We start from the raw sequence: 22,439 nt of genomic DNA on the forward strand, positions 1-22,439 counted from the left end.
TGATATTTCAGCCTGTTGTGATCATTTCTTTGCTTTGACTTGAGTATTGAAATGAGCATACTGATATTAATATTGAGATTTTGGTCCCTTCACTCTTTAGGTGTGTGTAAATAACACACACACACACACACACACACACACACACACACACACACACACACACACACACACACACACACAAACAATATTACACTATGATCAATTTTGTCAAATTCATGTGTAGTGTATGTCTTTGGACTGGGTGGGTCAAACCAGAGCACCCAGATGAAACGCACGCGAACATGGGGAGAACATGCAAACAGGGCCAGATTAAGAACACACTGGGCCCTGGGGCTATAGCAAATCCAAGCAAATTTGGATTTGCTTGGATTCAAATTTGAATCCAAGCAAATTAGCTTATAGCAAAACCTTTTTCCTTTTTTGTCCTCACAGAAGTATATATATATATATATATATATATATATATATATATATATATATATATATATATATATATATATATATATATATATAATTGTTGTTGTTATTGTTGTTATTATTAATAATTTACTAATTAATATTCATATCTAATTTACACAATTTGATTTATATTTGATTATTATATATTTTTTCTGTTTTATTAAAATAGGCCTGCAAATACTGCACACAAAATTAAGTAATTCATTCATTCATTCATTTTCTTTTCAGCTTAGTCCATTTATTAATCTGGGGTCGTCACAGCGGAATGACCCGCCAAAATTAAGTAATATGAACTTTAAAGTTCAAACAGGCTGTAAAAAATCAACAAAACTAAAAAAAAAACATTTGCAATACTTCCTAAATTAATGCGTTATATGTTGTACGACAAGCTTGACTGGACGGTTCTTGCGGTAGTGCTGAAATAATGGACTGTCCTAGGAAAATTAGGACATTTATGGGTGACCAAAGAAGGGATATTCAATATTCTGATTTTGCTACAGCCACTCTGAGCCGCAGTTTAGCACCAAAATCGCTGTTTTTGAACAACAGCAAACCAAAAGGAATACTTGATATTATCGATGAGAAAAAACATATCGCCCTCTGCATTCCCCACATCATATCGCAAATTAAGTCTGCAGCCAATCAAGGGCCCCCCATGGGCCCTGGGGCTTCTGCTCCACCTAGCCCCTACGTTAATCCAGCCCTGCGTGCAAACTCCACATAGAAATGCCAACTGGCCCTGGGACTTGAACCAGTATACTTCCTGCTGCGAGGCAACAGTGCTAACCACTGAGCCACCAAGCTGCTGAGCAATAATATTACACCTGTAAATATTAAAGTTTTACTATTTTTTTTATTTATTCAGCCTATCTAAGAGTCTGTCAGTAGTGCTTTTAGCTTAGCTTAGCATAAATCATTGAATCAGATTGGACCAATAGCATCTCTCTCACAAATGGCAAAAACAGAGTTTCTAAAATTTTCTTATATAAAGCTTAACTCGGTCACACTTTACAATAAGGTTCATTAGTTAATGTCAATTAATTACTAACACGAACAAACAATGAATAATACATTTACTGCAGTATTTATTTATGTTATTAAATGTTAGTTAATGAAAATACAGTTGTTCATTGTTATTTCATGTTAACTTGCAGTGCATTAACTAATGTTAACAAGCATAGACTTGGAAGTAAATAATGCATTAGTAAAATTCAAAGTGTTCAATTAATAAATGCTGTACATGTGTTGTTTATGGTAAGTTAATGTTAGTAAATGCATTAACTAATGAACCTTTTTGTAAAGTGTTACCCTTAACTCTTATTAAGTAACTTATTTGTATAGCTACATTGAGCACCAAATCGACAGAAAATGAAAAGATTTTCTAGGTTGTTAAGCCTAAAAACTATACTATCATTCTGACTTAATAATTAAGCAACTTTTGTGCTGTACCATGGCTGCAGCAGGAGCAATAATATTGCACAGCACCTGAAAATAGTCTCCATCTACAGTAAGTAACTAGGTAACAGCACCATGTAAAATCTTTGTTCCTGCTTCAGCCATGGTACGGTGCCTGCAAGGATGTTACATGGAATTTTATGGAATTATGTTTGTTTATTATTTGTCTATGATTATGTAAAGCACTTAAAATAACCATTTTGTAAAAGGTGAATCTAAAAAAAAATTGCCTAGCCTTAAATTCCATACAGATTAGAGTCAAATGAACATTTCAGATAAGAGCAATAACAGTTTATGAAAATGGGTCCAGAAACGCATTCATTTGCTTTTCTCCTGTAGTTGTTTCCTGTGACGTACAATAACTCTATCTGTCATTTACACAGAGTGCTTGGCTGGCAGTGAGCAAACACATTTGTCAGCCTTCACTGAAATCTCATTGTCATTCTATTCAGCTCACTGTTGAAATAAAGAGAGTTGCAATCTGCAACCTTCATTGCAAGCATTTGCACTCAGTCTCGCTCAAGCCATTAACATTTGCACTATTACAGAAGTGCAAGAGCATTTTCACTGCGAGTACAGAAACGGTGGGAAATGCTGTCTAACAAGTAATATTCTAAAAGGCCAGCCATTGTCTGTTTTGCTCTTTTGTTACGTTATGGTAATTAAGAATGGGTATTTACATAAGAGGAACAGAATTAGGGAGAGGTGAATGAACAGCGAGGTGTATGTATTAAAATAAGGGTTGAAACATGACCTGTGAGTGTGCAATTTTACATGGGTCCAAAACAAGACATCTGATTTTGGCGTTTGCAATAAATTCAATGTTGATTATATAATAAATATTATAAATACAACTGTACTATATTAATAAATTACATTTACATTATATAATAGAAAACTTCTAATGAACTAAATAGCAGTTAATTAGTATTTTAGGCTACGCTGTGATCTCTAAATAATATTTTTGATTATTAAATAATACAATTGATTATTGATCTAAATATGCCTGGCAAGATTTTTTGGTTTACAAATTACTGAACAACACTATGTTTGTATATTTATATACATAATAAATATGAAAGTAAACACATTTATTATGTACAATGTTTTTCGTGCGCCAACAATTATTGGCTATATTCACTGAGAAATTGATACAAAAATTTATTTTCAAAAGGGGATATAGACATTTATATTGAGCACTGTAAATACTGTACAAACTTCTATTTGAATGAGATTATTTCTGATTAATTTTTTGACAGCATTAGAAATAACTATAGAAATAAACTTTTAAACTTTATTCTTGTTTCGAGTTGTCACCGACTCGGTCCCAGTCATTCCCCTCGCTGGCCAGCAGAGGCCGCCATCCCCGGATTTCTAAGCATTACATCATCCACCTAGACTGATCGTGCACACACCTGAACTGAATCCAGTTAACGACCCACGCTCCTTAAATAAGCCACACTCAAACTCCAGTTCACTGCGCAGTCTTGTTTCAGCCCCGGCCAGCATTACTGAGCGTTATTCCTGCCTGATCTTCCTTGCATTACTCCAGCCCGTTTCTGACTCTGCTTTGCCTTCTGCCTGCCCACGACCCAAGCCTGATACACTGACTCTGATACTTTCTGCCTGCCCTCGACCCAAGCCTGATACACGGACTCTGAATCACGCCGCCTGCCTCTGACCCTTGCCTGGTAATCACTCTGTGTCTGTCAGCCGCCAATCTTGAGACCTTTACTGCTACTGTCGATGTGTGTTTGCACCTTTGTGCATATTGTATGTTTGAGAAAGTGTGATTTTATTAAATACTGCATAATGGATCCCTCCGTGTCAGTCTCCTCGTTACACGAGTACTTGAATTTTAGACAGATTCAAGGCCTGGAAAGTACATAAAAACAAACATAGGTCCTTGAAACTTATATTAAATTAGAAATCAAAATAGTTTATGGTGTAGCTTTGACAATTGTATTGTGCTGTTATCAAAAACAGAAAAAAACATGAAAAAGAGAATTTTATGTACAAATCTCACATTTAAATCCTTTACAAGAACTCTGATAAATAATGCATTTTTTTCAGTGTCAAAAACCGCATTTGAATAATACTAGTATTAAATTCAATAATGTTTTTAAACATTGTTAAAAAAAACAACAACTAAATTTTAGTTTAAATGATTTTTAAAGTATTTTTTTTTAAATTACATTTAAAACATCATCATTACTCACACATTTTTAATTTAAGTGAGACTTTAGTGTCATGGAGACTGCCGTCAAAATGAAAGTAAAACAAACATGTCTGGGCCCGGTCCTCTCTCTCCTAGCATTGGCGTCTCTCCTCCTTTTAGCTTCTAGGGCTCCTCCGTGAGACTCAAGACAGGTGACACATCCCAGACAGATGTCTGATTATCTCACTTATGCCACCCGCCCCACACGCCCTGATGATGCTAGGTCCCACCTCACTCGCTATATACCCCCATCACCCCTTGCAGGCCGGGGGCACCAGGTGTCAGGGGGTGGGAATCAATGAAACCTGAGAATAATAGGGCCGAGAGAAAGGAGCTGGATAGCTGAGGAGAGACTGAAGAGCAACAGAGAGATGGAAAAAAAGGGGGTTTGGTTTTCCAGACACGGTTTTCCAGACACTTTTCCTCAACCAGCTGAGGGATCCGATGATGTGCTGGGAGTCCTGTGGAGGAATCTATCCACCTGTTCCTCTTCTGGTGTCCGGCGGCAGTTCTCCTGGCTGGCAGCATTTCTTGTCTCCTGCTCCGCTCTGGATGCAGGCTTCGGCATCATGGTGGATGGCGGTGATCTCCCTGGGATGGCTCCCTAAAGCTCTTTCCCTTCCGGTGGTGAGCCTCTCGCCCCCTGCTCCTTCCCATGCTGGGAGATGGCAGCAGGCAGATTCTTTCCTAACCAGCCTCAGGCTGCCCCTGCACTCTGGGCAGACGAACGGGTTTCTCCCCGACTCGGGTTAACTCTCGAACACTCACCCCTCCGCTCAGTGGTGAGGGCAACTGGACAATATGTCCCTCCTTCTCCTGGATTTCGGTACAACTTTAATGAAGTTTATTGTCACCTGGCCGCCGGGAAAGAGGAGGCAGCAAACCGACAAACTTTTAATAAGTTTGTCTTAATAAGTCGTCTCTCCTCCATTTAGCTTCCAGGGCTCCTCCATGAGATTCGAGGACCCTTACACACCCTGACGGCTCTCAGCCCCGCCTCACTCGCCACAGTAAGTATTAAGTATAAGTGAAAAATTAAGTACCGTAAGAGCTTTCATGGCACTTCACCTGCTGGGGGTGTACATTACAACTGTGCTTCTAGTGCTTTAAGAGCAGGTTTTCATTCAGGATGTCTCTGTACATTGCTGCATTCATCTTTCCCTCTCTCCTGACTAGTCTTCCAGTTTCTGTTGCTGAAAAACATCCCCACAGCATGACGCTGCCACCACCATGCTTTACTGTAGGGATGGTATTAGCCTGGTGATGAGCGGTGCCTGGTTTTCTCCAAACGTAACGCCTGGCATTTACTCCAAAGAGTTAAATTTTAGTTTCATCAAACCACAGAATTCTGTTGCTTATGGTCTGAGAGTCCTTTTGGTAAATTCCATGTGGCTTCCGTCTGGCCACTCTACCATACAGGCCTGATTGATGGATTGCTGCACAGATGGTTGTCCTTCTTTAAGGTTCTCCTCTCTCCACAGAAAAACGCTGAAGTTCAGTCAGAGTGACCATCGGGTTATTGATCACCTCCCTCACCACTCAGCTCAGATGGCCGGAAGAGTCCTGGTGTCCAAACATCTTCCACTTACGGATAATGGAGGCCACTGTGCTAATTGGAACTTTCAGAGCAGCAGAAAAATTTCTGTAACTTCCCCCAGGCTTGTACCTTCAGATATTCCTTTCTTGGAGATCTACAGACAATTCCTTTGTCTTCATGCTTGGCTTGTGCTTTGACATGCACTGGCAACCCTGGGACATTATATAGACAAAAAATCTTTTTTCACATTGTCATTATAGGGTATTGTGTGTAAATTTTTGAGGAAATCAATTAATTTAATCCATTTTGGAAAAAGGCTGTAACAAAAAAAATGTGTAAAAAGTAAAGCGCTATGAATACTTTCCAGATGCACTGTATAAATGTTTATTTTATTATTTTTTTATTGGAATTTTTTATAATTAAAACCGTTTAAGGGTTTAAGATGCTGATGACCGTTAAACACTTCACAACAGCCTTGTGAAAAGTATCCATCGTGTAATAAGAAGGGTCTCATTACTGTAAAACAATGATTTTTATTGTACAGCATGACAGTAAAACACTATAAAATCCTGATTAAAGACAAATTAGGTAAAAAAGGGTAAAATTAGGAATGAAAATGTGCTTTTTTAAAAATCTCCTGCTTCACATAGAGAAAGCTCATCTGTAGAGATCTTTAAGAAGCGGAAAAGGGCAGATATTGTGTGATTCAGCACATAGGGCTTTTTTTTCCAGCGTCCTCTCTGTCTCCTTCCCACACTGGCTCATTTCCAAGTCCAGCGTTATTGTCAGAGTGAGCCGTTTATCATTTGACTTCACAGGTCAGTGTCTTCATTAAAGTCAGCACTTCAGCGCTGATAAAAGAGCGGCACACAGCGTGCAGACATGGAGAGCTTAATGAAATGTTGTCCTCATTAATTTACGCAAAGCCGAGGGACACGATCAACAAAGAAGACTTTGTTTCCTTTAATTAGAGCCTCGTTCGACCATCTCGTTTCAGTTTTGCAGAATTTGCCCCTTTTTCTCTGGATAATTATGCAAAAGTGTGACGTTTGCACATGCTTGTTTTGCAGAAGAAGTAACGACATCATGAAATGGGTTTAAAATAAGGTACAAAATGTCAGTCTTAGCAGGCAATGTAATTTCAAAAGAGAAGAGTTCCTTTGAAGAAAACGTGAAACAGATTGTGTAGGTGTGGCTTGACTTTGTCCATTGGGAGTAGATTGGACAGTTGTGGATTGCTATTACCTAGTCTCCTGTGAGTTCCAGGTTGTTGTTTGGTGAATGTTGTACATGACAGAGGTGTTGTGGATTTAGATTGAGGTGCAGCAGGGCTTCTGTCGGGCCTCCTGCTGCCTTCATGACATTTACTCTGACTGATCTGCGAGTCTTGTAGGCTGTCAGTGTGTTTTATCCCAGCCTTACTTTTCAAAGCTGTCTTTTTACTCAATGTTAGATGTCTCCCACAGGTGGAGCTGTGGGCGGGGCCACATGAGCATCTAAATATAACAGGTCCTTCCAGAATCAAAATGAGTATTACTTATAATAAATCACAATATTCACGTTTAAATAGAGGCTTGAACATTTTGAGTTTACTCGCTTCATTGATGCGTCAAATTCACTTAATTTGTGGTTCAAATTCACTAAACAATAGATGCGGATTCAAGGTATGGGCAGGGCTTCTGACTTCTTGGTGACTCTAGCTTCTTTGCTAAATGGCTAACATAGATTTTATTGAGAGAGTAGCTGTGTTTATGTGCTTTAGGAAGGCTGAAAAAGAGCATAGCTTTATTTAGCGCTGTGTCTGAGTCTACTAGATCCTTTTAGAGATGCACCCAGCTCTTTGAGTTCATCAACTCCTCCAGGTATACCTTCCAGGTAAACTATACCTGGAGGATTGAGGATGGAGGCTTTCAGCGGTACTTCAGACCTAGCCGAGCCCAGTTGATTACCTGTTGTCCGGTGTCGGCAAGAGGATTTCCTCTAGGAACACCAACAACAGGCACTACGTCATAATCACGCCCCTACAAGAGAAAGCTCCTGATTGGTTAACCTGGCACGAATGTCTGCTGAAGTTCAGACTTTTCCAACTTGAGCAAAACTTGCGTTAAGCGGCTAAAAATCTATTCACTATATCTATTATAGCTATATCTATTTGCATCTTTGCATTGACTTAACCTGCAAATCACTCATGCTTGACGCTTCACAGGGCTCGAAATTAACCTTTTTTTTTGGTAGCACCGGTGCTCCTAACTTCAAAAATTTAGGCACACCAGACAAAATTTAGTCGCACTCATCAAAAAATATGAGCACCATTACTACACGTTTTATATTAACAGATTCTATTATATATTATAACATATATAACAGTTTATTCACAACTAACAAATAAACAAAAATCTGTATGCGCTCACTTGCTCTGCACTAACTGCTTGACGTGAATGAGATGAACTGAATTAACAATAATAACTGTGCTGTTGTCATGAATGGTGTCTAATATTGCACAGATGATATTGACATATAACTTATTATTTGCATACGTCATCTTAATAGCAATAACTGTCTTTTCATGAGCTGCAATATTAGTTTCATCTAATGCATGTTCTTTAGGGATGGTTAATGTGCATTGTGATGATTAAATGAAGGCTTAAATAGAACATCTCATGCTTAAAATGTGTAGATTACATGAAATTACATGTGTAGGTTACATAAAAACTCTGTCAAACCGGCTTTTACGGTAAATGCTTTAGTCATTTTCATAGCGGACTTTAAACACTGGAAGACTTTTATCCACTCTTCGAAAAGTGAAATGCTTGATTGGCATTTATTACATGATCACTAATCAGATGTGCCATTATTTGTAACTTTAGGTGGTTTCTAAAACTAAATCTGTCAGTGTTGTTTTCATTCTCTCGGATCCAGACCTTTACATTTTCGCGGCTGTAGCTCCCTGTCATCGGAACTGAGTAATTGACAGCTGATGTTAACCAATCCATTCGCATTCTGTTCTAGCGCAGTGGGCCAATAAGAAGAGCTTGGAGGTGGGGCAATCATTGTAGGCTTTGTTTACTGCAGCAAGATGACATGTCAACTGTTTTAAACCATACATGAGCACTGCATTTGCTGTTTTTAGGTGCAAAGATGCTTTATGCCTCCTAATTCCGTGCATGTGGTGAACTTTTTGCTGTGAAAACACAAAATCAGTTTTATGCACTCGCACAAATGCTCCCAAAAATATTTTGAGGTAGCATAGATTAAAAAAGATTGCCACCAAAACTGTCCCAATTTCGAGCACTGCTTCATCTGTGTCTGGTGTGAACACACCATTAGACTTTGCTGCAATTTTTACAGTAATTTACCACAAAACGCCCAGTAATATATAATATATCAGTGCTATATCAGTGCTGTAATATGCACTGAATTGTGGGTCATTTTAAAACTTTTACAGTAACTTATGTATTTGTTGGACATTCTCTCAATGAATTTCTTGCCATTTAAACCTGGTTTAATTTCAAACTGAAAAACTCACATATTGCAATCTTAAGAATGTGTTATTGAAATAACATGTAGATTGATCATTACTGTGATGCAAGAAAAGAGAAACACAACTTGTAACATGAAAAAAAAAAAAAGAACTGCTACAATACTTTGCTTTACTTCATGCGCGTACAAAGTGAAATTTGGACCTTACCATGGCTCCATCAAGGGTTGCTGTCACGGTTAGAGGAAGGAGGACCCAAATGCAGAATGAGTACAGATGGTGTTTATTGACAATACTGTATATGAGGTAGTGGTGAGGTGAAACAGTCCAACGGTGATGGATATGGTAGCGCTGTGGAATCTTGGAATGGGCAGACAGACCGAGGAGATAATGCAGAGTTCGGAATGGAGCAATCAGCAGCCACAGAACACCAGGAGAACAGGAGACGGAGCTGGGATGCTCAAGCCAGGTAAGAGGTGGTAAAGGACTTGGAGGCACTGCTGACCAATGATCCTAAAGAGTGGTGGTCTCGCCACTAGCAGCCCGACAGTACACCAGTGGCCAGGAACTCACAGTAGGCAGGGAAACAACAGCACAGATAAATGAGCACGGTCAAGCAACATGTAACAGGTAACAATGAACCGACTTGAGGGAAGAGAGCACATTATAAAGGGAGGGAAGAACATGAGGACCAGGTGTAAACACCGAGACCAATGAGGACTAGACGAGGGCTAAAAAAGGCGTGTGGCAGCTGAAAACAAGTAGGGACTAATGGAGGAGCACATGGTGAACACAAACACAGGCTGAGTCATGTGTTCAGACACAACACAAACATAGATACATAGAAAGACGACAACACAAAAAAGACAGACAAAGAAGGGATATGACACTTGCATGCTGAATAGGCCAACCCGGGCTCATTGTGGAAACGTAGCCCCGCGGATGTTTCTGCGGACCGCGATTTACGTCCCGGGAGGTACGTATTCGAGCGGTTTTTGTTTTTGCGGATCCGCCCGCGCCGTTCTCGTGTGAAAAGCCGCCGGATCGGCCGACTCGGCCGCCCTCCTCTTCCTCCTCCTCCTCCTCCTTCCCTAAACCCGAGCGACGGTTTGCAAAAGCCATCTAGAAAAAAAAAAAAAAATCAAAAGCCCTCGTCTTCGATTTCGACCGCGGATCCTGCTGCGTTCTTGCCCTTATTTTTCGGGTTCCGTTTTTCTTCTTACCTGATTTCTGGAACCGCTGTTCCCCGGACTCGATCCCGGTCGTCGTCCCCGCGGTCGGCTCCTCCTCCTCCGGGGCCTCCGCTCCGCCGACGCAACGCTGTGAGCTAAGCGGACAAACTGGTTGCATCGGGAAAGCCCTCCTTGGAAGCGAGCTGTTGGCCGGCGAGCACGAAGACGAGGGGCGGAGCGGCGCCACACCGCCCCGCAGCGTTCGCTCGAAAAACGCTAAACGCGGCCTTATGTACCTCCGGCCACGTAAATGGCGGTCTCCAGAAACGTCCGCGGGGCTACGTTTCCAGAATGAGCTTGGGTTGGAATAGGCTGTTAGAGCCTGGAAAGCAAATGTTGTCAGGGCTTCGAGAAAATTGCTTTGTTACTTTCATCCCAAGTTATTTTCCTCCCCACTTTCCTCTAATCGCTTTAAAAGCAACTAGTTTACTCACTTTTTATAAGTAAAGTGAACTAATGGCAGTGTAGAAGCTCGAGTGATGCCCTGTTCCTCAGTGGGCTACAAATAATGAGAAATGGGCAATAACGTGTCCGTAATTGCGGTGCACTGCTTGAGCTGTAATGGATGTGTGGTTGTAGCTCAAGCTGGGAGAACATAAAACATCTGTCCGTAACTGCTTAAACTCCTCAGAGCGTGCCAGAAGACATCTTTTGGCTTCAAGTTTATTTCCTTCACTTTCGCAAAATGTATTTCAGCATGTGGAACATCTGGTGCTTACTGTGTGGTTTCAATTGATCTCGTTTGCAGGTTTTGACAGAGGAAGAGAAGGACTCCACAGCAGGACAGGAAGATGAGGAATGGGAGAAGGCCTTGTCTGTGGAGAGGTTCGGGGACATCATTACTGAGTCTGCCGTCAATGGCGCAGACAAAATGGGCCGCAGTTACAATGAGAAAGATTTTGAGTGTGAGTACTGCTTGGTGTATAACTCAACAATACTGCAGTAAATGTGCTTTCTGTTTTAACTAATATCTTGGTGTCAAACCTTCATGCAATGTTGGTTTGGCAAAAACCATCACAAACAGTAGAAAGTAAAATTATTAACCCTCCTGTGAAATTTAGATTCTTTATCAAACATTTTCCAAGATGTTTAATAGAGCAAGAATATTTTTCACAGTATTTCCATCATGTTTTATTTTCATTGTCTGGACCAAATGCTGTTTCAGTTTAAGTAATATTTAAACACTATTTTATTTTGTTTTATTTTATTTGTCAACATTTTTGGAAATATTTTTTTCGATTGACTAACCGTACGTTCACACCGAAAGCGGCGAGAGCGTCAAAGTAGCCGGAAGTCATTCATTTTCAATGAGAGCCGGCGGCGATAGGCGACGATAAGCTGCGAGGAGCAGTGCGGCGCGTCTTCCGGCGTGAGCGTCGAGGAGAGTTGAAATGAAGTCAACTTTATGGTAATGAGCTATGACGCGGTTCGGCGGCAAGCAATCAGAATGAAGACGTCCACCGCTTGATAGCAGTTCAGGGAACACAGACCTGTGAACTTTGGTTCCGACCACAGTTGTTCCCAAGGGTTTGATTATTGCGGTCGCCGGATTTCCAATTATTTAAAATGTTTTCTTACAGGAACATACATTAAATAAGTTACTGGCAAGTTACTGATGTTCATTAATGTAATATAAATTTATCTTTAAAAAGCGGGAATCTCACGCGATGTGACAGTACAAAACAGTACTGCTGCTTCAGGATATTTCAGACATATGGACACATATTGGATAAATAGAGCAAACAACACCACACGCAACTTGATCTTCCATTGTTGTATGAATTTGATAAGAAGTGCGCAACATTTTCACGCTAAAAACATGTCTTATGCAGGAATGTAACTGATGTGCTGCAACGGCTCCTTTAAATATGAGATCAATGTAGCGAGTTTTGACGCTCTCGCCGCCGGAGCTGAAGGCAGACAGCGTTGTCGCCAGGGCGGCCAGAGCGACCTTGGACGCTCTCGCCGCTTTCGGTGTGAACGTACGGTAAGGATCAAAACATTTATATGATCACATTATAACTGTTAACTTCATTTAGAAGTGAAACTCATTCATTCATTCATTTTCTTTTTGGCTTAGTCTTTTTATTAATCTGGGGTCGCCAAAGCAGAATAAACCGCCAACTTATCCAGGATATGTTTTATACAGCGGATGCCCTTCCAGCTGCAACCTATCTCTGAGAAACACCCATTCACACTCATTCACACTCATGCACTGCGGACAATTTAGCCTACCTAATTCACCTGAACATCATGTCTTTGGATTGTGGGGGAAACCAGTGCACCCGGAGGAAACCCATGCGAACACAGGGAGAACATGCAAACTCCACACAGAAACGCCAACTGACCCAGCAGAGGCTCGAACCAGTAACCTTCCTGCTGTGAGGCAACAGCACTACTTACTGCACCACCGTTCCGCCTCTAAAAGTGAAACTATTACAGTTTTTTTATTGAAATTTGAAAAAAAAGATTGCATAAAAGTCAAACAGAATTTGTTTGTCACGTAACATTTAAACAATTTAAAGAAAGCTGAAAAAAAATGCAAATGCTAATAACATAGTCGAAACACTTTAACAGAAATGTCTGAAAAAGTTAAAACACTGTAACTACAATATTAATACATGTAGGTGCTAAAATGAATTAAGCTAAAACTAAGTTAAGCTTAATTCAAGTATAAAATTACAAATGCATAAACACAACTACAATTAAAATGATAACTAAAAATATAAAAATAAAAGCCTATTAAAAAAAATCAGACATTATAAGGATAACCATTATGATTAAGTCCATGTTTACTGTATTTTTCAGGAATGAACCTGCCCCAGTTTAAGAACTATATTAAGAACTATATATATATATATATATATATATATATATATATATATATATATATATATATATATATATATATATATATATATATATATATATATATATGTGCATTCATACATAAATAAATACATACACACACACACTGTATAAAAGTGTCTTGAAAAATATCTAGTCAAATATTATTTACTGTCATCATGGCAAAGCTAAAATAAATCAGTTATTAGTTATCAGTTATCAGTTAATGCATGAGTTATTAAAACTATTATGTTAAGAAATGTGTTGGAAAAAAATCTGCTCTCTTTTAAACAGAAATTGGAAAAAAAAATAAGGGGGCTAATAATTCTGACTTATAATTCTGACTTCAACTGTGTACACACACACACACACATATATATATATATATATATATATATATATATATATATATATATATATATATATATATATATATATATATATATATATATATATATATATATATATATATATATATATATATAAAATATCACATTAGTTTTCACATATTTTTAGACTACTTAGAACTGCATTCAGTGCTTACTACAGACAGATGTAATATAAGGTGTAAATGAGGTCAAAGATCAGTCAATTAACACATCGTTATTTTAAAAGGATTTTTAGATTAAAACCGTCAGAGTGTCAGACTGCTATAAGATTCAGATTCTTTGTTCCAGATTAGGAGCTTTAGAAGTACAGAGAGGACTTTTTAATGGCTGTCTCACATTCTCTGGACTCCTGTGGAGCTGCGTTTGTGCCAGTCACTTTCCAGACCCTGTTAAATCGAGGCCTGCATTTCCATGTACATGTAGCGACAGCGGTGGGAGGTGTAAACTAGTCTGTGATTCATTCACAGCAGAGCCGTGAGGCATCATGAACAGAGCTGATGCACAGGACAAATTACACATTCGCGGCTGCATTGCTCAATCTACAACCACAAATTTGCTAAATATTGATGTTTTTGGATTATTTTGGTTTGTAACTCCCAATTTTTAAATTTCAAAATTGAATTAAGCATAATATTTAATACAGAGGCCGAGAGAGCTTAACCTTCATTTTTTCCCCAAAAAACTGAAGTATTGTGCTGGTTCAACTTATATTAAATAAGTAGTTTAAAAGTAGTAGTTTAAAGTACATTCTTGGAGTAAAGTTAGAAAGTTGTATTTGTAATATGTTGTATTAAATAGGTACTATAGGCTATTAAAAGGGCCTGGACAGTTTTAAAAATATTATTCTTATTCCAACTATTTATTTTGACCTGGTTTTAACAACAAATCATTGCAAATGTAATTTCATCTAACTTTAAATTATATTTAGTTAAGGATAATGAGAATAATAATATCTTAAATTTCTAATCAGTCAATCCTATGGCAGCAGCTCAATGCATTTATGCATGTAGTCAAGACGATCTGCTGCAGTTCAAACCAAGCATCAGAATGGGGAAGAAAGGTGATTTAAGGGACTTTGAACGTGTCTTGGTTGTTGGTGCCAGACGGACTGGTCTGAGTATTTAAGAAACTGCTGATCTACTGGGATTTCAGGCACAACCATCTTTAGGGTGTACAGAGAAAGGTCCAACAAAGAGAAAATATCCAGAGAGTGGCAGTTCTTTGGGCGCAAATGCCTTGTTGATACCAGAGGTCAGAGAAGAATGACCAGAGTGGATTGAGCTGATAGAAATGCAACAGTAAATTAAATAACTACTCGTTACAACTGAGGTCTGTAGAAGAGCATCTATGAACACGCATGTCCAACCTCGAGGCGGATGGGCTACAGCAGCAGAAGACCACACCGGGTGGCACTCCTGTCAGCTAAGTACAGGAAATCAAGGCTACAATTCACACAGGCTCACCAAAATTGGACAATAGAAGATTGGAAAAAATGTTGCCTCGTATGATGACTCTCGCTTTCTGCTGCGACATTCGGATGGTAGGGTCAAGATTTAGTGTCAACAACATGAAAGCATGGATCCATCCTGCCTGGTAGTGGTGTAACAGTGTGGGGGATATTTTCTTGGCACATTTTGGGCCCATTAGTACCAATTGAGCATCATGTCAACATCACAGCCTACCTGAATATTGTTGCTGACCATGTCCATCCCTTTATGACCACAGTGTACCCATCTTCTGATGACTACTTCTAGCAGGACAAACTGCCATGTCATAAAGCACCAATCTTCTCAGACTGGTTTCTTGAACATGCCAATGAATTCACTGCACTCAAATGGCCTCCACAGTCACCAGATCTCAATCCAATAGAGCACCTTTGGGATTGTGGTGGAATGGGAGATTCGCAACATGGATGCGCAGCCGACACATTTGCAGCATCTGAATGATGCTATCATGTCAGTAAGGACCAAACTCCCAGAGGAACATTTCCAGTACCTTGTTGAATCTATGCCATGAAGGATTAAGGCAGTTCTGAAGGTAAAAGTGCAGTCCAACCTGGTACTAGTAAGGTGTACCTAATAAAGTGGCCGACGTGTGTGTTCATTTTGAAATTACAAATAATACAGAAACTTAATAGGCACACACAAAAAATTATAAAAGCAATTACACTTTATTATTTAATAACAATTAAAGCTGAATGTGGATTGCTGAATGCTCCGGTTTCCCCCACAGTCCAAAGACATGTGGTACAGGTAAATTGGGTAAGCTAACTTGTCCACAGTGTATGTGTGTGAATGAGTGTGTATGGGTGTTTCCCAGTGATGGGTTGCAGCTGAAAGGGCATCTTCTGCGTAAAACATATGCTGGATGAGTTGGCTGTTCATTCCATTAATAAAGAGACTAAGCCAAAAAAAGAAAATGAATGAATGAAGCTGAATGTGTGAGACAACCAAAAATAGAAGATAACCTACAGTATAGTAAGAGTCTTTAAGTACATTTTTTAAGACAAAATGTTCCTAAATACATATGTAAACATTGTCATTTTTAGTGGTAGGTTGATCTAATTAGTTTTATCATCTGAAACTGTTTCCATGTCGCTATTGAAAGATAGTAGAAGACACATCATGTAGAAGCTAAATGTACCCACAATAGTAGAATGATTGAATAAAAAGAGCAATAAAAGGACATTTTGATGTATCAGTTCACAACCTTTTTTAACAAATGCTTTAATCATCCCCAAATCCAGTGCTTTAGTTTATCATTATATGCACCAGTGTGAGCCGGCCTTTAAGTCTTTAAAATCAGAGATACCTGGCAACAGAAGTGTTCAAATGAAAGGTACCATTTAATGATAACATTGAAGATGGTGTTACTATGGCGGTTTAATGATCTGTGACCTTTTTAAAGATCTTGTCACTGCTTGTTACACAGCGATCTGCGATACCTGTTTCTGATTGATGCTCTGAACATCGGTGGTGGCATTCTCTGAGCAAATATGTTTGTATAATGATACTCAACTATATAATTGGCCATTTGTCAAAGCTAGTCGATTGCCTACATTGCTGTACTAGTCTCTAGTAGCATTCTCAATGTTATCTGTTATTTGAAGTTTGTGTGAAATTAAAATTTACAGTGTTCCTTTTGATAGCGCACATTGTTATTCTTTAGGTGAACAATAAATTTGTTTGTTTTGGTAATATTCAATCAAAGTCTGACCGTTTTCTTCTGTGTTTGGATGGGCGATCCATCTATGATGATGTCAGTTTGAAGGCTTCAGCCACACTATTATTAACCACGCCTCTCTTGTCATTAGCTTGCAATTAGGTAATGTTGTACAAAAAGAAAGCTCCGCCCCCTACTCAATATTCAATACTCCATTTCAGTTGGAAGTACATTAACATCATGCTGATTTTAACCTGTCTTTGTTTTCTCAGATCACCGGCACACCTTCCACCATACCCACCACCCCCTGTCCACACATCTTCCACCGCAGCGTTTCCGAAAAAGGGTGCTCAGTATGGACCGCCGGCGGAAGAGAAAGAGGAAGAAAAAGAAGACGTCTATGCCTCCGTCAGATGTCACACCCACTATTCATGAAGTGGATGAGGAGGAGGCGGAGTCTGAAATCGAGGGGCAGTGTCAAGCAGCCACACCTACTGAGCCATCTGAAGAGCTGCCACAGGTAACCTGAAAGAAAATATCATACTACTGTTTAGGGCAGAAAGTGCACACTGCCATTAAAGAAGTGCAAGTTACCTTTGCCAAGTGCACTGACACAACCCATTCCACGACAGACCCCGGCTTTTTGACTTGTTGGAGTCTGGATGATCCTTTTCTTCTTTGGTCTGGAGCATACAGCATCCATTTCTCCTCAAAAATACCTGAAATACTGATTCATCTGACTACAGTACAAGTTTCCACTGTGTGATGGTCCATTCCAGATGCCTCCTAGCAAAGTTAGGTTGACAGCGATTTTGGACACTGTTAACATATGGCTTCCTTTTGGCATAGTACAGTTTTATCTGGCATTTGTGGATGTAACAACATATTGTGGTACTTGACAAAGGTCTGCCAAAGTGGTCCTGAGCTCATGTGGTGATATTGCTTATAGATGATTCTATAGAGACAATTCTTAATGCAGCTTTTGAAAAAAACAGTGCCTATATGGTATAAATGAACATGACAAATACTTCCAGAAACAGTGCTGCTGGAGAAGTGCATGGTCACTAATGCACTACATTAAAGGGAAACATATGTTGTATTCAGTAAATGCTTAAAGTGCAGTTTCTTCTTCACTAGATATGTTGGAATAACAGCTTGAGTAATGGGATGGGATAATGGAGACATGCTGACAGGTGTTGTGATCTCACAGCTCAGTTTGGGAAGTGAGGAGGATCTGGCGGCTGATCTCCCTCTCAGCAGCTTCCATATGGAGAGTGAGAGACCCGCGAGCAGCGAGGAGACGCTACCCAGCCCTGCTAGCATGGAGGAGAAGGAGGAAACACAACAACCACCCGATGGAGGAGAGCACAAAGACATCTCCAACAGGTATTTGACTAATATTAGCAGACAGATCTACACAAGGAGCATCTGAAAACGCAAATGCATGCTGAGTTAGTTAGTTAGTTAGTTAGTTAGTTAGTTAGTTAGTTCGTTAACTTTATATGTTCCTGTAGGGAGATTTCATTTGCAGCATAAACCCACAGAGACATCTAACATTTTCAGATTTGGCTGTTTATAAATAGGTAATTTTTTAAAAAAGTTTTATGGTACCACAAGTCTAAATAAATAATATGTTCTAAATAAGTCTAAATAAATGTTTATGTTCAATTATTTCACTTTGTAAAGCTGTACGTATCATATTTGGTACACAAGTGAAAAGACCTATATGTATACCTTGCCAACATTTGTCTCTGAAAATCCGGGTGACCAAAGTCGGAGACCTGGGGGTATTACCATAGACTGTAAAATATATGGACGTAGTATCCGTGACGTCACCCATAGGTTTCTAAAGAGCGCAAAAGAAGCCACAAGTAGGCGCGGCCAACCGTCGCCATTTTGTTCGTGCGTCATCACACCCACGGCGGGATACCAAACAAGGGCAAAGAGGCGGAGAGTGAGCGGAGCTACAGACACCTGCTGGCATTTAGCTTGGACCTGGTTCAGACACACTTTACTTTGGGAGAAAGCTTAATACTTTATTACTCGTTTGTATTCTGACCACTTGTGCTTGGTTGTACACTATATCAGTGTAAACACTATAAGTGTTTAGACTTTAGACTAAAAACACTGCTGTAACACACTGAGTTGACGTTTTTCAACAGGAGGAAAACGCGAATTACTTCCAAACACTTCAGATATAGTCTGTGTTAGTAAATGTAAGACTATTGATGAAATCCAGCATAACACTGTATGACAACGCTTCAGATGACTGTTCTAGAGCCTACAGCTAATCAATCTGACAGATTTTGAAGTGCCTTACAGCTCTAAATATAAATATAAACGATAAATGATCTTAAATAAAACAAATACATTTAAAGAGATAGTATATAAGTATATAACTTTACTCACATGGGAAACGGAGGCCACGTGAATGGTTTGTGTGCACAATTAAGTGCACTCAGCATGCCATGCCATCTAATAAATGTAGGAGACAAGTCCAAAAGGCAGTTGACTGTGTAAAGCCACATAAAACAACACAGAAATATGATAAATATGCCGAGTTCAGTGGCTAATCTGCAGGATTCAGCTGAGGTGACGTGACGGCGACTAACGAGACCTAGCTGTCACTCAATTGGCCACGTCCTTAATTATGCAGAGTTAATATAACTTAATATAACGGAAACGGATGAGTTATAAAAAAAAAACACCCCCCTCACAGTTGTCATGAAGGGTAATATTACCTGTATTAACCAAAATCATTTTTTGTACCAGGCTGTAAACACCTTTTTTTCTGCTGTAAAGTTGGCCATTCTAACAGTGGGCTCAATTGAAATTTGCTCTATTTTGGAGCCAGGAGCGGCCAGGACTAGCAGAATTTCGGATGAATTGCAGTTTTAGTTATTTCCATATTGGCTTCCTGAGGGAGAGCGGGAGGTTGCCGCTTGGGTGTTACAGACTGTACCAAAAAGCTGAGGACCAAGGAGGGAGCTGAAATTACGGGAGTTTTTAGGGGGAAATAACAAAATGGGAGGGTGGCGGAAGATTACTTTAAAACACGGGTGACCTACCCACATGAGGCTGAGAAAAATACTGATATTAGAAGAAATTGTCAGACTGGAATCAGTCTTTTGCATCTGAACTCTGTCATACACTGAATAAGAAAATGAAAAAGTTACTTTCATAAAATAAAAATAGTAAAAGAAAATGTGGGTGGCACGGTGGCTCAGTGGTTAGCACTGTTGCCTAACAGCAAGAAGGTCACTGGTTCGAGTCTGGACCGGCTGGAACAGTTGGCATTTCTGTTTGGAGTTTTCATGTTCTCCCTATGTTGGCGTGGGTTTCCTCCGGGTGCTCCGGTGTCCCCCACAGTCCAGAGACATGTGCTATAGGTGAATTGGTTTAACTAAATTGGCCGTTGTGTATGTGAAATAAAAAGTTGAAGTCCCATATACTGTATGGCATTATAAGTGATGGTTTTCTTCTAAAATCTGTATTTTTCCCAGCCTCCTGTGTGTAGGTTTGGTAATTTCTCTTTTATGGCAAAGAATAATGTCTTTTTGATGTATTTAAAGTGAAATAATTGAACATAAACAAAGGAGGCTGAAATAAATGTTCATTTTAAAAGAAGATTTAAGATGTAAGAGTCTTCATATGCAAATTACATATATGACATTCAAGTTTATATACAAATTTACAATATATAAAACATATGTCTTATATGCAACATACAGTATATGTCGAAATATTGAAGTAATGTTTGTTTCATTTTTTATAAATATGTTCATATATAATCAAATATGTTAGCCATGTTATATATATGTGTACATATAAGGCCATATTTTATAATATATCTTATAATATTGAACGTGTGCAAATGTGTGTACAGTGATCATCATATATAAGTACACCTCTCACAAATCTCTCATTTAAATGTATATTTTCTATAGGAAGCATAACAATTTTACATTTGTGCATACATTAGATTAGTCAGTACTGAAGCCAAATCTGGAGTTAATCTAACAAAATAACTTGCAATAATGGTTCAAAAATTAGTAGCCCAAATTTATGTTAGGGAAAATGTTAAATAAAATTTTCAAAAATATCAAAAATCAAGAGAAGCAACCATATGAATTTAATTGTATTATCTTTCCATTTCTAAAGATGTTCTGTCAGTAAAATAACATTTTAATAAATAAATCTGTCTAATAAATCTGTTTTGTTCTAATGCACCAATATATTACCCACATTCGCTGAGAAATGGGTAAAAATATTCATTGTCAAAACGGGGTGTATTCAATTATTCTGAGCACTGTATGCTGATGTCTTTTTTGTTTTATTTCGGCTAAAATAAAAGCAGTTTTTAAATTTTTAAACACCATTTTAAGGACAAAATTATTACCCCCTTTAAGCTATATATTTTTTTGATAGACCAAACCATCGATGTGCAATAACTTGCCTAATTACCCTAATCTGTATAGTAAACCAAGATAACTTAGTTAAGCCTTTAAATGTCACTTTAAGCTTTATACATTGAAAAAAAATATTCAAAGATGATTCCTTTGATTTACTCATTTTTTTTTGACCACGTTAAGTGGTTGTAAACAATTTATTTGGGCTGAATTTAAACTAACAAATTAAGTTGAACTTTATTAAATTTAATTTGTTTGTTTAAATTCAACACAAATAAATTGCTTGCAACAGTTTTTTCAGTGTAGAAGTGTCTTGAAAAATATCTAGTCAAATATTGTTTACTGTCATCATGGCAATGATAAAATGAATTCGTTTTTAGAGATAAGTTAGTAAAACTTTTATGTTTAGAAATTTGTTAAAAAGATCTCTCCGTTAAACAGAAATTAGAGAAAAAAATAAAACGGGGGGCTTACAATTCAGGGGGGCTAATAAGTTCAACTGTATATATATATATATATATATATATATATATATATATATATATATATATATATATATATATATATATATATATATATATATAACGTGTTTTTTTGATTGTATATAAATTTTGATTGTATAAAAATGATTAATGGTCAGTTCACAGCAGATGTGTGTTCAATGGAACAACAACTTGTGATAGCCTGAAAACATGACTTTGCTTGAGAGTGAATTGGAAAAGTTGTGTGTTATTGCCCTCTGCTGGCTAACCAGCTTCTTGCAGCATAAATACAGTAAGCACATTTGGTTGATGTACAAATAAAATATCATTAGATATATAAACACAACTTCACATTTAGTGACTCCTGTATATTAGTCTGGAGATTTAATTTTGATTAATGCAATTTGCAGTACTTTATTTTCAATTCATGGTAACTTTAAATGATTTTTTTTTCTACAAAAGAATAAAAATAACCCTCCCCCCAACAGAAAGACTGCAAATGAAATTTAACTTGTGATTTTATAAGAAATTATGGACACCGGATCCTGTCAGAAAATAGATAGAGAGGAGCAGAAGCAGGAGCGAAGTAATGATGATAAAAAAAGAGCTTCGACCAACAACGATAAATCCAACAAGTGTTATTATACCACAAGCAACAGTAATGGAAAATTGCTGCATCACAAAATTATCTAGTGACAATAAAGACCTTAAAATTGAGACATTCTCTTATCTCTTACTCATGAAAACACTTGAATCCACAGAGACATGAGA

The 22,439-nt window shown here is 38.3% G+C and overlaps 1 protein-coding gene across 8 annotated transcripts in view; it reads left to right on the top strand.

The window, feature by feature from the left end:
* slc4a3 (solute carrier family 4 member 3) overlaps nucleotides 1-22,439 on the top strand; it is a 208,743-nt gene that overhangs the window by 102,516 nt on the left and 83,788 nt on the right. For 7 of the 8 annotated variants that reach the window (NM_001423525.1, XM_073911530.1, XM_073911531.1 and 4 more), the window contains 3 exons: nucleotides 11,128-11,284; nucleotides 17,050-17,297; nucleotides 17,988-18,163. In NM_001423525.1, the coding sequence (NP_001410454.1) occupies nucleotides 11,128-11,284; nucleotides 17,050-17,297; nucleotides 17,988-18,163 (581 nt within the window). Of the gene's footprint in view, nucleotides 1-9,464; nucleotides 9,617-11,127; nucleotides 11,285-17,049; nucleotides 17,298-17,987; nucleotides 18,164-22,439 lie in introns of those variants that run through there. The other variant, NM_001302764.2, reaches the window with a different exon arrangement.

This window comes from Danio rerio, chromosome 9, assembly GCF_049306965.1.
Source record: "Danio rerio strain Tuebingen ecotype United States chromosome 9, GRCz12tu, whole genome shotgun sequence".
NCBI classification, from domain to species: Eukaryota; Metazoa; Chordata; class Actinopteri; order Cypriniformes; family Danionidae; genus Danio; species Danio rerio.